Below are 13,816 nucleotides of genomic sequence, written 5' to 3'. Positions count from 1 at the left end.
GAAAATGTAGTAGTCTTGAATTCTGAAATTTACTTCTGGTCCTCAATGTACCAACTGAGAGAAACACAGGGCTGTCTTACTGCTTTATTAACTGTGTGTGACAGACATACATACTGTAGTGTAAAAATTAAAGGAACATATTTACATTGTCAAATGTTTTAACCTGTGAAGTAAAACATATTCTCCAGTGGAAGCTTTAAAGCATTGCAGGTTATATTCATATGATGCGTACCATCAACATGACAAAAATGTAGACAATATTTAAAATAATAGCACCCCAGCACTGGGTTTCGACATCAGGTGACATGAATAAGGACTGGTGGTAACATCGGTAAACACTTGCAGCAACAACATCTCAGAATGTCTCTCTTCCAGGTAGTCCTCACCCAGCTCATAAAATGGTTTCTCTCCTCACTTCAGGTGGTGATTAAACGGTGACAAGTCAGGGCGACACATGTTAGAATACAATATTCAGACCCTCTGACCCATACCAACCCTTCCRCAAAATCCAATCAGCAGTACTGTATTTCCATCTGTGTCTCCACTGGTCCACACAGCTGCTGGTGATTTAAGAATTCAATACATTAAGTAGCAATAAACTACTTAAGACTGTAAGCAGGTCGTTTGTAGCAAAAGTTATTTGGGTTATACAGGTAAATTAGGTGCTTCTGTACTGAGAAACAACTAGCAAAATAAGAGGCAGAGGATCCATACATTCAGTATGTATTAATGACTACTGTACTACAACCACGTTATAGGGACTGTTTTTAGTTGCATTGGGGTCTGTCTGTTGCATTGAAATATTAACATATATTGTGTCTAGCTCCTAATATATTGGTAACTGGTTTATCTTCATTTGGCCTTTGTTGAATTAGGGATATGAATTAAATTACTTTATGATTCACTCCTGATACCTTGATGAGGGCACCTGTCTGGGAGTGTAGTGAGCTGATTGGGATCAGGCAGAGTAGGACCCATCACCCCAGGCAGGTGTGGTGTGTATTGTGGGGGTTTGGGTGAGCAGCGGCAGCGCTGGGACCAGTTTGAGCTCCTACCACCACACAGCCTGAATGGGGTAAAGTTCTGCTGCAGCGGTTGGTTCTGGCTGGGTCTAGGTGAGGCTGGTGTTGGAGCTGCTGGTACCACTGTTCTTCCTCTGGCTGCTCTGCACAGCACTGGGCACCTGCAGACCCGTCTGCACTGAGAAACTCCCATTCCACACCTGTAGGGGGAGATAGAGCACATGCTTAACTCACAGGCAGGATTTATCTAAGATACCAGTAGTGGTTTCATAACTTTTTTGCTCTGTGAGCCACCCAAAAATCTAAGTTCCTCACCGAGAAGGCTGGTATGACAGGCTGTGTGAACTTGGTTCTAAAAGTGTGCATCAGTGTCTTGGTTCTGGCATTGTAGAAAGACAGTGCACCTGGATGGAGAGAAAGGTAATGTCACGAATGTCCCAGTACTCTAACGCAACTTGAAATTTGATACAGCAGCATAGCTAAGGAACACAGAGTGGAAAGGGGGATACCTAGTCAGTGGTACAACTGAATGCATTCAACTGAAATGTGTCTTCCAGACTAGATACAGACTGCAGCCACTCACTAGTGTTCATTTGATTACATTACCCAACCCATTCCTGGTCCAATCCTTAATTCAGACCAATTGAATGAAGTAGAGATAACAACGTGCTGTATGTCAGTGAGTTAAGTGATGCTAACTGGATGGAGGAAACCTACTACAATGGGAACAGGAGATCCATCTCACCCTCCTCGTAGTTGCAGTAGACCCCTATGCGGTCCGGGATGGGACAGTCCAGGGTGCGGGCCTTGTTGTTGTGCTTGGCTGTGAGGCTCTGCTGCAGCCAGTTGTTCAGGTGGATGCACCATGATGCATTGCTCTTCCCCAGCTGGTCAAAGCGGCCCAGGTTCCTCAGGGCCAAGCCCACAGCGAACGCTTTGCTTTCCTTATCGAAACGCACCTCCCAATACTGCTGGCCTGCGTCGATAAAAGTGTCTCCCAGTACAGTGTAGGATTCAGCCGTGAATCGGTCTCTGCCGACCCGAGCAGATGGCACTCTCTTAGGTGAATTCATGGCTGTCCTAGGAGAGGAGGCCACCAAAGTTGAATATCGACTTTCATTCTATACACTGTTAAGTGTGCACAAAGGATTTGTCAGAAAGTGTTTCTGACCTGGCAGGTGAGTGCATTGGAGATTGGTTGGTTCTGTTCTTGTCCTTGCGGATGTCCTGGACAACCTTCCCCCCGCAGCTGTCCCACTCCACACTGAGGTCCTCCACCTTCAGGTTCTGATGAGCCGAGCCTGCATCCAGCTTGAACAGGAAAGCTGCAAGGAGAGGTGGAGAGAGTGTTTTCTGACTCATTCTTATCTTGACATCATTAGGACATTAAGGACAATCAGCTACATACATTCTCCCTGTGGAAGACTATGTTCAGTTCACTCACCATGTGTCTCCAGTGTTACAAGCTCAGAGAACTCTCCTGCCACAGCCTTGTTACACGCCTTCACACGGAACGTCATGTAGTGTGTGTCGAAGCGAAGCCCTGAAAATACATAATAATAACAATGATAATGAATATGATGGCTACTTGATAATTACAGTTGGTAAATTAGAGTCACTGTATTATTCCTAGGCTACAGCATCCAAAGACAGGCCTTTTTTCATACTACCCTCTACCCCAAAAGTATTGGGACAGTGACACATTTGTTATTTTTTCTGGCTCTGTACTCCAGCACTTTTGATTTGGAATGATACAATGACTATGGGGTTAAATTGCAAACTGTCAGCTTTAATTTGAGGGTATTTTCATCCATATCAAGTGAACTGTTTTGAAATTACATAGTCCCTCCATATTAGGGGACCAAAAGTATTGGGATGAATACACTTAAATAATGTATTGTATCAATTTTATTGTAAATATGAATAGAGTGTTTCTAAACACTTCTATATTAATATGGATGCTACCATGATCATGGATAGTCCTGAATGAAATTGTGAATAATGATGAGTGAGAAAGTTACAGACATACAAAAATCACCCCCACCCCCAAAAATGCTAAACTGTTATTGTAATGGTGAGAAGTTAGCATGTCTTGGGGGTATGATATTTGTGTGTCTGTAACTTTGTCACTCATCATTATTCACGATTCATTCGGGACTGTCCATAATCATGGTAGCCTCCACATTAATGTAGGTAGAAGTGTTTAGAAATGCCTCCCGAGTGGCGCAGCTTAGATTCTGGGTTCGAGTCCAGGCTCTGTCGCAGCCGGCTGCGACCGGGAGACCCATGGGGCGGCGACAATTAGCCCAGCGTCGTCCGGGTTAGGGGAGGGATCGACAGGGATGTCCTTGTCCCATCGCACACTAGCGACTCCTGTGGCGGGCTGGGTGCAGTGCACGCTGACACGGTTGCCAGGTGCACAGTGTTTCCTCTGACACATTGGTGTGGCTGGCTTCCGGGTTAAGTGGGCATTGGGTCAAGAAGCAGTGCGGCTTGGTTGGGTTTTGTTTCGGAGGACACATGGCTCTCGACCTTCGCCTCTCCCGAGTCCATACGGGAGTTGCAGCGATGAGACAAGACTGTGACTTCCAATTGGATACCACGAAATTGGGGAGAAAAAGCGGCAAAAAAATAAAAAGAAGTGTTTAGAAACATATTATATTCCTATTTACAATAAAAGTGAGTCCAAAATAACACAAAACATTATTTACCATTCATTTCTATTGGGCACAAAATAATCTGCAAATGCATCCAACAAGTTTGTAGAATCACAATCTTGATCTAATAATCATAGTGTGTTAGGAATATGGGACCAAATACTGAACTTTTGACTACTTTAATACACATAAGTGAATTTGTCCCGATACTTTTGGTTCCCTATAATGGGAGGAATATGTACAAAAAGTGCTGTAATTTCTAAACAGTTCACCCGATATGGATGAAAATACCCTCAAATTAAAGCTGACATTCTGCAGTTTAACCTCATAGTAATCAAATCGGAACTGCTGGAGTACAGAGCCAAAACAACAACAAAATTGTCACTGTCCCAATACTTTCGGAGCTCACTGTAGTTTATTGTCCACAACCTGGCTCAACCCTAACCCTAGCTTTATGTTCACACCCTGGCTCAAACCTAATCCTAAACATAATCCTATTTCTAACATTAATCCTAGTTTCATGTGCACATTCCGGTTCAACCCTAACCCTAGCCATAACTCTAACCGTTACTTCTCTTCTCGAGTCAACTCTTACCTGTAAGGGTGTACTCGGTCTCGCGGATGCCCTCCACTACCATCCATGGGTAGTCCTCTCGGGCGTGGGGCTGCCCCTCATGGTTGGTGCGGCGGTGTTCCAGGTCATAGTGGTCTATCTTGTTGTCGGGCTCAGGCAGAGCCCACTGTACCGTCACCGTGTTGTCACACACCTGGCACTCTGACACCAGAATCTCTGGGGTCGCAGGCACTGGGGAAGAGAGAGATTAGGTTTATTGTCCTACTCATATGTGACTACCAGCCACAAGTGAAAGACAAACTAACTGTACACATACATGGCAGCAGTATTGTATTTCAAAAACCCCAATTCATATTAACTACAAAGTTCAGTTCTTAAAGACATGACAGTTCACAGACTGACCTGGGAGGAACTTGATGGCCTGCAGCATCTCCCTCTCTTGGGTGAAGTCCACCATCATGTGACTCATGCTGTCAGTGGCTTTGGCTTTCAGCGACAAACGGAAGGCTGGGGCCATTGTCACACTGCTCTCCCACAAACAAAAACACAGAGAATGAGACATGCCTCATTATTCAACCCACTGAAGAACTGACGGGACACATTAGTTAGTGAGTGTTGTACTGTAGTACTACTATAACTAATCACTACACAGAGCTAAAATACCATACTAACTACTCACAAAAACATTAATGAATCCCGAACTGACATACACAAAACATACAAGCTAAACTGACACTGCCAGAGAGGGGATAGACTGGTGCATGTGCCATGAGGGACTGACACATGTTTGAGACAGAGAGGACAGGTGAGGTGAGGGAGAAAAGGCGGAGATGAAATGCCAGAGTGGTGATGAAAGAGCGTGCTACAGAGTGATTGTATCGAATCTATATTTTGTTGGAAAGCATGTGGGTGAGCAGATGGTTAGGGAGTTAAGAAGATACTCTGAGAAATGGGCAGCAATGTACTATACCTATCCTTAATGTCTTTGGCCGCCTGGAGAGAAGCAGAGAGGGAAAGGAAAAGGAAATGAAGGAGATACGGACAAACAGAGAACTGAGTTGCAGCCACATCCTTACAATAAAAACAACACATCTGTGTTAATAAGTTGACACACATCACCACGAACCACATCAGATCAACATACTGTACTGCTTTACAATAAATGTAAATAAAGATAAGAAACACGTAGTAACTGTGTTAAACCAACAGTCATGCCACTAAAACCATTATGAACCATTATGGATATCCTCACGCTAAATACCAATGCCAAAATATGTAAATGAAAGTTAGGTTGTAGAAAATTTTGCCAACCGTTACCTGAGTGAAGTCGTCTGCTTCCGAGGAGCAGAGAGTCTGATTGGCTACCTCCAAAAGCTCCTCGGAACTCTCCAGGGCTTTGGAGCATGCACTCAGCTGACTCTGAGAGAGAGAGCATGCATGATATATCTAATCACAGTCCAGACACTGTTTCCTTTCAATATAATGAATGTCTTCTATGCTGTATTGTTTCTTTCCATCAGAGGAAAAGTTCATAAGAAAAGTTATTTGGGTTGAATAGCTTTGAATCACTTTCTTTTTCAGTTAACCTACTGGAAACTGTACAATATATCCGTTTGGCTACCCACTCACATAATCAAGCACAGAAGGATGCAGTGTAGTGATGTCATTACAAAGCTGCCCCTGCCGTGGCTTTGTCTGACTGACTGACAGTCAGAGGCTAAGAGATAAAGCAGGATTATACACAGACACAATAATCCTCTAGGAATAATAACGTTGCGAACCCCAACACACACAGCCTTTCATGGCAACATTTCTTTCATAGCAACTCTGAATCGGTCTTCACAAAAAGTTCACCCAAATTGTGAGCCTGAGAATGAGTCACGCTACATTGATCATAAGCTGATCTTATGATCGGATAGCCTGGAGAAGTCATCAAAATATTGTTCCAATGTTGAATGTTGATGACTGAAATCTTGAAAGCTCAAGAAAATGCAAAGCAAAAGCCTGTAAAGCCCTTATCCAGTAAAAGCCCAATAAAGCTGAACTGACCTGTAGCTCATAGGTGCGGCTGGCCCTCTCCTGTTTGATCCTGGTGACCATGCTGTCCTTTATATCGTCCAGTACTGAGTGGAGGGAGCTGAACTCTGTCTCCAGGTCCTCCTGGACACGGCTGGAGTTACCCTGCAGGGGTCAATAGAGAAGGAATCAGTGCACTGATAGATACCATGTACATCCAGCCAGTCCGTCTGACTAGTATGCCACGCCATGCCAAATTCATAAAACCATGTGTCTATTGTGTTGTGCACATATCCTACTGTCAGGCTGTCATCTTAATGTTAGAACATCCAGACACGTTGTACAATACCTCCAGGTTCGCCAGGCTCTGTTTCTGACAGCAAATGAAGTTTGTAATCTCCTCATTCTTCAGGGCCAGGGTGGTGGTGATCTTACGAAGCGATTCCTTAACAACATACAAAAGCTTATTAAGCCTAAGAATATATTAGAGAGAACATTATTACATATCACATTGGACCAAGTTCTCAATACGCAGAATATAACATTTCCTTGAGATGCCTTGCTTCAAGARAACACATCAGTAGTGACTCCTAACAATACTAGCGTACATTTAAAGAAGTAAGGATGAATCATAAATGGTTAGTAGGCTACTTAGTCCCCGAATCTCTTCCCAGTAATTTCCACTTCTGTGTAAATTGTGACAAGGGCGGCATCTTGCTACATAACCATAAGGATACGCATCCATCATTTAATAATGTGTCTCCTCTCCAGTGGTTAGGTTTAACCCATCATAATACACTAGGCACCATGGGTACCCTATCTCTGCAGCAGCCAAGCTAAATTCAATATGATACTGATTTAAGAAGATCTAGGCAAATTATGTTAAACATTTCCACAGTCCAGTCCCACGCCCGTCAGGTTTATAGAATCATACACTCCCAGCCCAAGAAGCATTTAATATGCTCCTTCCTGCGAGAGGCTATGCGCCAGGCCCCAATAATAGGGATAATGCGACACACACTACACTTATTGCAAATCGGTCAAAACTAAAAACAGACAGCTGTTAATGTGTCTTGGACTGGTATGCATTTACAAGTTAAATCAATAAAGACTATTCTGAGACCTCGTTAGTCGCAGTTTTTCTCGCGCACGAATTGGAGTCTTCTTGGCGGAAAGTGATGCTCATGTGCATCGAATGTTTGATGTACTGCAAATCTTTATGACGACGCGCCTCCGCGAAATACGCATCGTCTTTTAAATCAACTAAAATATGTAAACATACAACGTTGTATTAAAAGGACAGAATACAATCCAAAGATATATAACAGCAACAAAGTCCCGGTGCTTCGCGCTACTCCCCTCTCTTTGTACGCCCTGCGACCGCAGCAAACACAAAACACCTGTTCGTCCACTTATATCCTACCTTCTGATCTCCCATCTTGCCAGACCAAGAAACCGGTACCGGTGTATCAGTAATTATAAAGGCTATTCGTCGCCGTCCCCTATTTTTGGTTTATTTGCAGCACACTCTACTGGGCTGGTACTGATGCTGCCGGACTGCATTGCATCTTTCGTCCAACGCCTAGGGCCGTAGTGTGTATTGCGCAGACGCAGTAGAGAACTCTGGGTATTGTCGTTTTTATGTGAAACATTGTTTCCAGTCTGTTTCTGGGGGTGAAGGCTATGCGTTTTCCTTTGTAAATGAAAAGCAGCTATGGAGAAAATGCAAATGATAATTAATTTAAAAGGCCTATTTCATATGCTAAATGGTATTCTTTAGTTTACCCTCAGGGTTTCCACCAAATAGATTACATAACACGTGAGGTTTTTCATGGTTTAGTAAGCTGCCTGTCCTGTGTTTGACCCCTTTCTTCTCCCTACCATAAGAAGTGACACATTTTAATGAAAAGGAAAAGACACAATGTGTCATCAATGTTGTTTACTCATTATCACATTATACACATTCTGTGTGGGTTCATCTTCTTACTTCATTGTTCATGACACTCCAAGCTGATAAACTATTTAAATCAGAAACTTTGCATGGCTATTTGATCTTAGTATTGTTTTATGACCGAAAGTCACACGGATATTCTAGAATGATTGTAGTGGCGAAGTGAGTTGACACGTTTGGACCAAAACCCCAAAACTCTCGGAAGCCCTTCCAGTTTCTCTGAGCCATACTTACAATATGCCCTTGAATTGCACAGTGCACACCTACAGTACCAACGTTTGAGGACACATGTGACTGCAAGACAACTATGTGTGTAGAGTTTAGTAACTCAGCAAATGTTGTTTTTAATGTAGTCTACCACTCTTTGTAGTTATATGTGCATCCCCCATCACCCCTCAATGTCTGGTTTCAGTATGTGGTAAATGTTGAGCACTTCCTTCCACCCACACATATAGAGTCCTTCCTCATCTCACTCAGGAAGGTACTGTAGCTATGACATGTGGGGACACACTAAGAAGCCCACCATTCAGCCATAAAATGGGCATCTGGAGAAAAGTGACCCTCTTGCTGTTTCTTATAGGTAGGATTACTATTCCTTGCTCTTCAACTCATCAATACATGGTTTAAATTTGACTATATAATTATTTATTTATTTAACCTTTATGGTCATACAAACATTTGCATTTGCTTTTTGCAATTATATTCATAGCTCATTGATTTTCCTTAGCTTTTTCCCTGATCTGTACTCACACAATCTCTTGTTTGCTTCTAAATAATCAAACAACTAATCCCTCAATTGTGTGCATTCTCTTGCGACAGGAACGTTGGTGAAGCCTGGTCTGAGCACTGTGATCCTGGATCAGCCACCAAGGACAGTGGAAGTTCATCTTGGTTCCTCTCTTACCCTGAACTGCAGTTTTATGCCCCAAACTCGTGTCACGGTGAACTGGTATTTCAGCCCAACTGGCCTCTCAAGCTGCAGCTCCAATACACTGCTGAACAGCAGTACCCATTCGGCTGACAAAACTGTGAAGCTGGATGCTGGGGGTCATGTATCTAAAGAATCTAGAAAGAGTTGGTCCAGATTCATTCTTAAAGATGTCACATACAATAACAGTGGATGGTACTTTTGCCAAGTCTCAGTAGAGATTCCCGTCCTTCAACAAGCATGTAGCAAGGGAACTCAAGTTAATATATGTAAGTAGAGAAGGGAATCCATTTTTATCTCATTCATCAGTCTCTGTGAAATGTTTAGAAATGTTATGATGATGAGTCTTACAACAGTATCGTCAGTAGCAGCACTACGATTGTTACTGAATGATATACTGTAAATATTCAAAAAACCTCATTATGGTCTTTCTATTGCAGCGGACAACCAGATGAAAAGTACCACTTATACTCCATTGATGACAGGTAAATCCTCCAAACCATAGGCGTTTTCACTGTGTGTATGTGAGTGTGTGTGTGTGTGTGTGATGCGCGGGTTGACTCAACCTGCAGTCATCGCGGGCAGATTTAGGGTCATAAAATATTGGGCGGGTTGAATAAAGAGAAAACAATACCTTAAAAATCCATAAATGTATAATTATTGTGCAATTTCATTGAGGCTTTTATTTCATTATTTTAGGTTACCTGGCATTAGTGCATAAGCCTAAGCTTTAGAAACTAACTGTATATGTGAAATAGCCTACATGCCAATCGCCAAATGCTTTTGGGAACAGGCAGAAAAAGTTGACGTCGATCCATCAAGGCAAAAAAAAAAGTTAAATTCAGTAAGAGAAAAGCTGCGAAATGGAACATTTAAAATAAAGAGAAGGGAGACCCAGAAAATAAATGTTTGGGAAAGATTTGGTGAAGTGGTAAAAGAGGATGATAGCATGTTATGAGATGATTGTGTGATGGTTGCGCTATACAAATTCGACAGTCACAAGACTGTTTTTTAGMTTTTTTTGTTATTGCATTTTCTTCCTGGTCCCTAACCATCTTTGCTCCTTGAAAGAAGCAGAGATCACAGAGAACTTTGCTGTTTGTCAACTAGATCAACCTGGACTCATAGACTTGACATAACGTAGTAAATGTAAATCTGGGACACTCAAATTAGTATGATATGTTACATTTGGTATGGTTACATAAGAGGTGTGGTTAAGGCAAAAACAAAAGTTGGGAGGGTTAGGGTTAGGATTAGCTAACATGCTAAGTAGTTGCAAAGTAGAAAAAAATGTGTAGGTAGTTGAAAAGTTGCTAATTAGCTAAAATTCTAAAGATGTCCGTGATGAGATTCAAACTCGGAACCTTTGAGTTGCTAGACGTTTGCATTATAAAAAAGGTTGTGAGTTTGAATCTCATCACGGACAACTTAAGCATTTTAGTTAATTAGCAACTTTGCAACTACATACTACTTTTTTGCTACTTTGCAACTACTTAGCATGTTAGCTAACACTTCCCCTAACATTAACCCTTTTCGCTAACCCTAACTTGAACCCTTTTAGCTAACCCTTCCCCTAACCCTAACCATAACCAATTAGCCTAACTCCTAGGCTTAACACTAACCTTAACCCAAACCCCTAACCCTAGACTTGCTAATGTTAGCCAGCTAGCTAATGTTAGCCACCTAGCCACGTAGCTAGAATCCATAACATATATGTTTTGCAAATCGTAACATATACTATGTTTTGCAAATTCATAACATATTGTACGTTTTTCAAATTCGTAACATATAATATGAATTATAATTTGTAACATATCATASGAAATGGGTGATGGACATACACAAAATAATACATCCATAAGAAATGTAACATATCCTACTAAATGGACTGTCTRGGATTTATGTACAAAATAATATACAAATGTTCTGAGACCAGATTGACTAGATTGAAGCATTAATTCTATCTATTTATGACATTATTCTGGTGAGCAAGGGTTTATTTAGTCTTTTAGGGTAGCATATAATGACAGAAGAGAAGTTGACTAACAAATAATCTACCAAAATGTCAGAAATTATAAGCAGAAGCCTATCTAAATCAGGCAAAAAAATCTGGCCCCAACTGTAAAAAAAAAAAAACTGCTATCTTTGACAGCGCATTTTCTATATTAGCGGGTTAGGATCGTGTGCGGGCCTCAGATTTTCACTTTACATATAATTGGGCGATTGCGGTAGTGTTATTAGCTATTGCGGATGGGTAAGGGTGAACAAACAGCTAACCTGCACACCACTAATGTGTGTGTTTGTGGGTGAGAAGATGTCGAATGAAATAACTGGTGTTWACCCCCTCCTCACCCTCCAATCAGTAACTTTGTCTCGCCCTTCCAATCGGGGTCTGCTTGTAGACTGGAGGCTGTGGGTAGCAGTGGGAGCAGTGAGTGCCATACTTGTCACACTGCTAGTGGTCATCTGGATCTTACTACAACGAAGGGAATGCAAGAGCAGAGGTACAAGACAGTTTTTGTTCCAAAAATATATTTACCTAGTATACATACTTTGAACTTAATTTCAAACCAGATCTTGTGACCTAAAGCAGAGAGGAGTAGTTTGTAGAGGGGGAGGATGATCAAATCAAATTTTATTGGTCACAGACACATGTTAAGCAGATGTTATTGCGAGTGTAGCGAAATGCATATGAAACAGATGAAAGAAAGCTCTGTAATATATATACAGTTGAAGTCGGAAGTTTACATACACCTTAGCCAAATACTCAGTTTTTCACAATTCCTGACATTTAATCCTAGTAGAAAATCCCTGTCTTAGGTCAGTTAGGATCACCACTTTATTTTAAGAATGTGAAAATTCAGAATAATAGCAGAGAGAATGATTTATTTCAGCTTTTATTTCTTTCAATTGCTCCCAACGATGAACCAGACTTGTGGAGGTCTGCCATTTTTTCTGAGGTCTTGGCTGATTTCTTTTGATTTTCCCATGATGTCAATCAAAAGAGGCACTAAGTTTGAAGGTAGGCCTTGAAATACATCCACAGGTACACCTTCAATTGACTCAAATGATGTCAATTAGCCTACCAGAAGCTTCTAAAGCAACAACATAATTTTCTGGAATTTTCCAAGCTGTTTAAAGGCATAGTCAACTTAGTGTATGTAAACTTCTGACCCACTGGAATTGTGATACAGTGAATTATAAGTGTGTTAATCTGTCTGTAAACAATTGTTGGAAAAATTACTTGTGTCATGCACAAAGCAGATGTCCTAACCGACTTGCCAAAGCTATAGTTTGTTAACAAGAAATTTGTGGAGTGGTTGAAAAACGAGTTTTAATGACTCCAACCTATGTGTATGTAAACTTCCGACTTCAACTGTATCATAGCACTGAGAGAGAGAGAATAAGAGAGAGAGAGACATGAAAAAACAGCAAGCCTTGTGCACTCATTTACAGAGCAGCTCATTTTCACAAAGTGAGGTCTGCTCGTTGAATGAGAGAGCAGGTGGTATGTGGTTAGAAGCTGTGAGACAGAGCGACGAAGGATAGGGGAACATCTCAGGTTCATTCTTTGTAGCTTCTCAGCTGTGTCTTGTCCTTTCTGCCCAGTCTACGACCTTCTTGACAGTGCAGGCTGCTGAGCAAGGACAGTTAATCAGATGTGAATATTTGTTGGTGTGACAATGACTTTGGAGTATTTTTTTCTCTTGTGTATTTCCAGAAAATCCTATCTATTCGAATATGCCTCCACCAAGATCTGCAATAAAACAGCCCTCTCTGCATCCAGGAATACAGATYGACAACCAGAAGATTCCTTCTCCTTTAAAACACACCAGGACCCCAGCCACAGCCCATTACAGCGAACATGTCAGGACCCCAACTCCAGCCAGGGCCCATGACAGCAAATACAGCCTAAAATTCTAAGACTTTTTATGYTTCCAATTAATCATATTTCCTCTACTGAAACTATGTCAGCAAATAATTTGTTATCTCGTGTTTTGTGAGTGTAGTCTGACTTGGTCCTATCCTGTTCTATTACATGAGCTATCACTTTAGTATGTTTTCTTTCGGGGACTGCTGTTGATTAATTCTCCAGCAATTGGCATGCCATGGTAGCCTACTAAATTCGGAGAAATTATTGTTGTGTAAATATTATGCTCAGGGTCATTTAAAGTTCTTCAAGTTCTATAAAGCGTAATTTAGCAATAAGGAAAATAAGTGCTATTTTCTGGAATTTACAGTATATTGTATCAGTAGCCTTTGTAAAAAGACTGGACAACACACTGTGGGCTTGAAGGAAATATCTACAGCTGTTAATAGTGCATTAATTAAATTCCATATTTTAATATTTTCTTGCAATTGTTGTGTCAAAATTGTGAACCAATACTATGTGACTGGCAATTGTGCTATACATGTATGCAAGGACAGAAACATACATCAAGTTCGTTTTGGACAAAGTCTTTAAAATGATAGCCTACTAGACGARCACTTCAAAGGTGTCATCCTAAAAACAGAGCAAATGAATCAGTCTAATGTATCAGTCAATCAACGTCCATCCTTCGAAAATAGAAAAACATGGTCACGTGATACTTTGCCCCAGCTAGGTACTTGTGGRGCTTTCAAGACAACTGGGAACTGTGACCTTCAGGTCGGAAGTCGGAGTTCTAC

The 13,816-nt window shown here is 41.4% G+C and overlaps 2 protein-coding genes across 3 annotated transcripts; one reads left to right on the top strand and one right to left on the bottom strand.

Moving 5' to 3' along the window:
- Window positions 1-69: 69 nt before the first annotated feature.
- Window positions 70-7,861, bottom strand: LOC111975518 (fibronectin type III and SPRY domain-containing protein 1). The gene is made up of 12 exons (XM_024003821.2): window positions 7,693-7,861; window positions 6,619-6,714; window positions 6,303-6,434; window positions 5,571-5,672; window positions 5,224-5,246; window positions 4,656-4,777; window positions 4,275-4,484; window positions 2,467-2,565; window positions 2,194-2,347; window positions 1,768-2,102; window positions 1,338-1,426; window positions 70-1,222 (listed from the first exon to the last, which is right to left on the bottom strand). The coding sequence occupies exons 1-12, from the start codon at window positions 7,705-7,707 to the stop codon at window positions 1,112-1,114; spliced, it is 1,488 nt and encodes a 495-aa protein (XP_023859589.1). The 5' UTR covers window positions 7,708-7,861; the 3' UTR covers window positions 70-1,111.
- An 839-nt stretch (window positions 7,862-8,700) lies between these two features.
- LOC111975946 (uncharacterized) lies at window positions 8,701-13,496 on the top strand. 2 transcript variants are annotated; one of them, XM_024004618.2, is made up of 5 exons: window positions 8,701-8,800; window positions 9,040-9,417; window positions 9,589-9,633; window positions 11,551-11,652; window positions 12,870-13,496. In XM_024004618.2, the coding sequence occupies exons 1-5, from the start codon at window positions 8,713-8,715 to the stop codon at window positions 13,070-13,072; spliced, it is 816 nt and encodes a 271-aa protein (XP_023860386.1). In that variant the 5' UTR covers window positions 8,701-8,712; the 3' UTR covers window positions 13,073-13,496. The 2 variants fall into 2 exon arrangements, with proteins under 2 accessions (XP_023860386.1, XP_023860385.1); XM_024004617.2 differs by having other exon boundaries at window positions 11,512-11,652.
- Window positions 13,497-13,816: the final 320 nt, after the last annotated feature.

The sequence above is a fragment of the Salvelinus sp. IW2-2015 genome, linkage group LG16, assembly GCF_002910315.2.
Source record: "Salvelinus sp. IW2-2015 linkage group LG16, ASM291031v2, whole genome shotgun sequence".
Classification (NCBI taxonomy): Eukaryota; Metazoa; Chordata; class Actinopteri; order Salmoniformes; family Salmonidae; genus Salvelinus; species Salvelinus sp. IW2-2015.
This window is presented reverse-complemented; position numbering and strand designations above follow the sequence as displayed.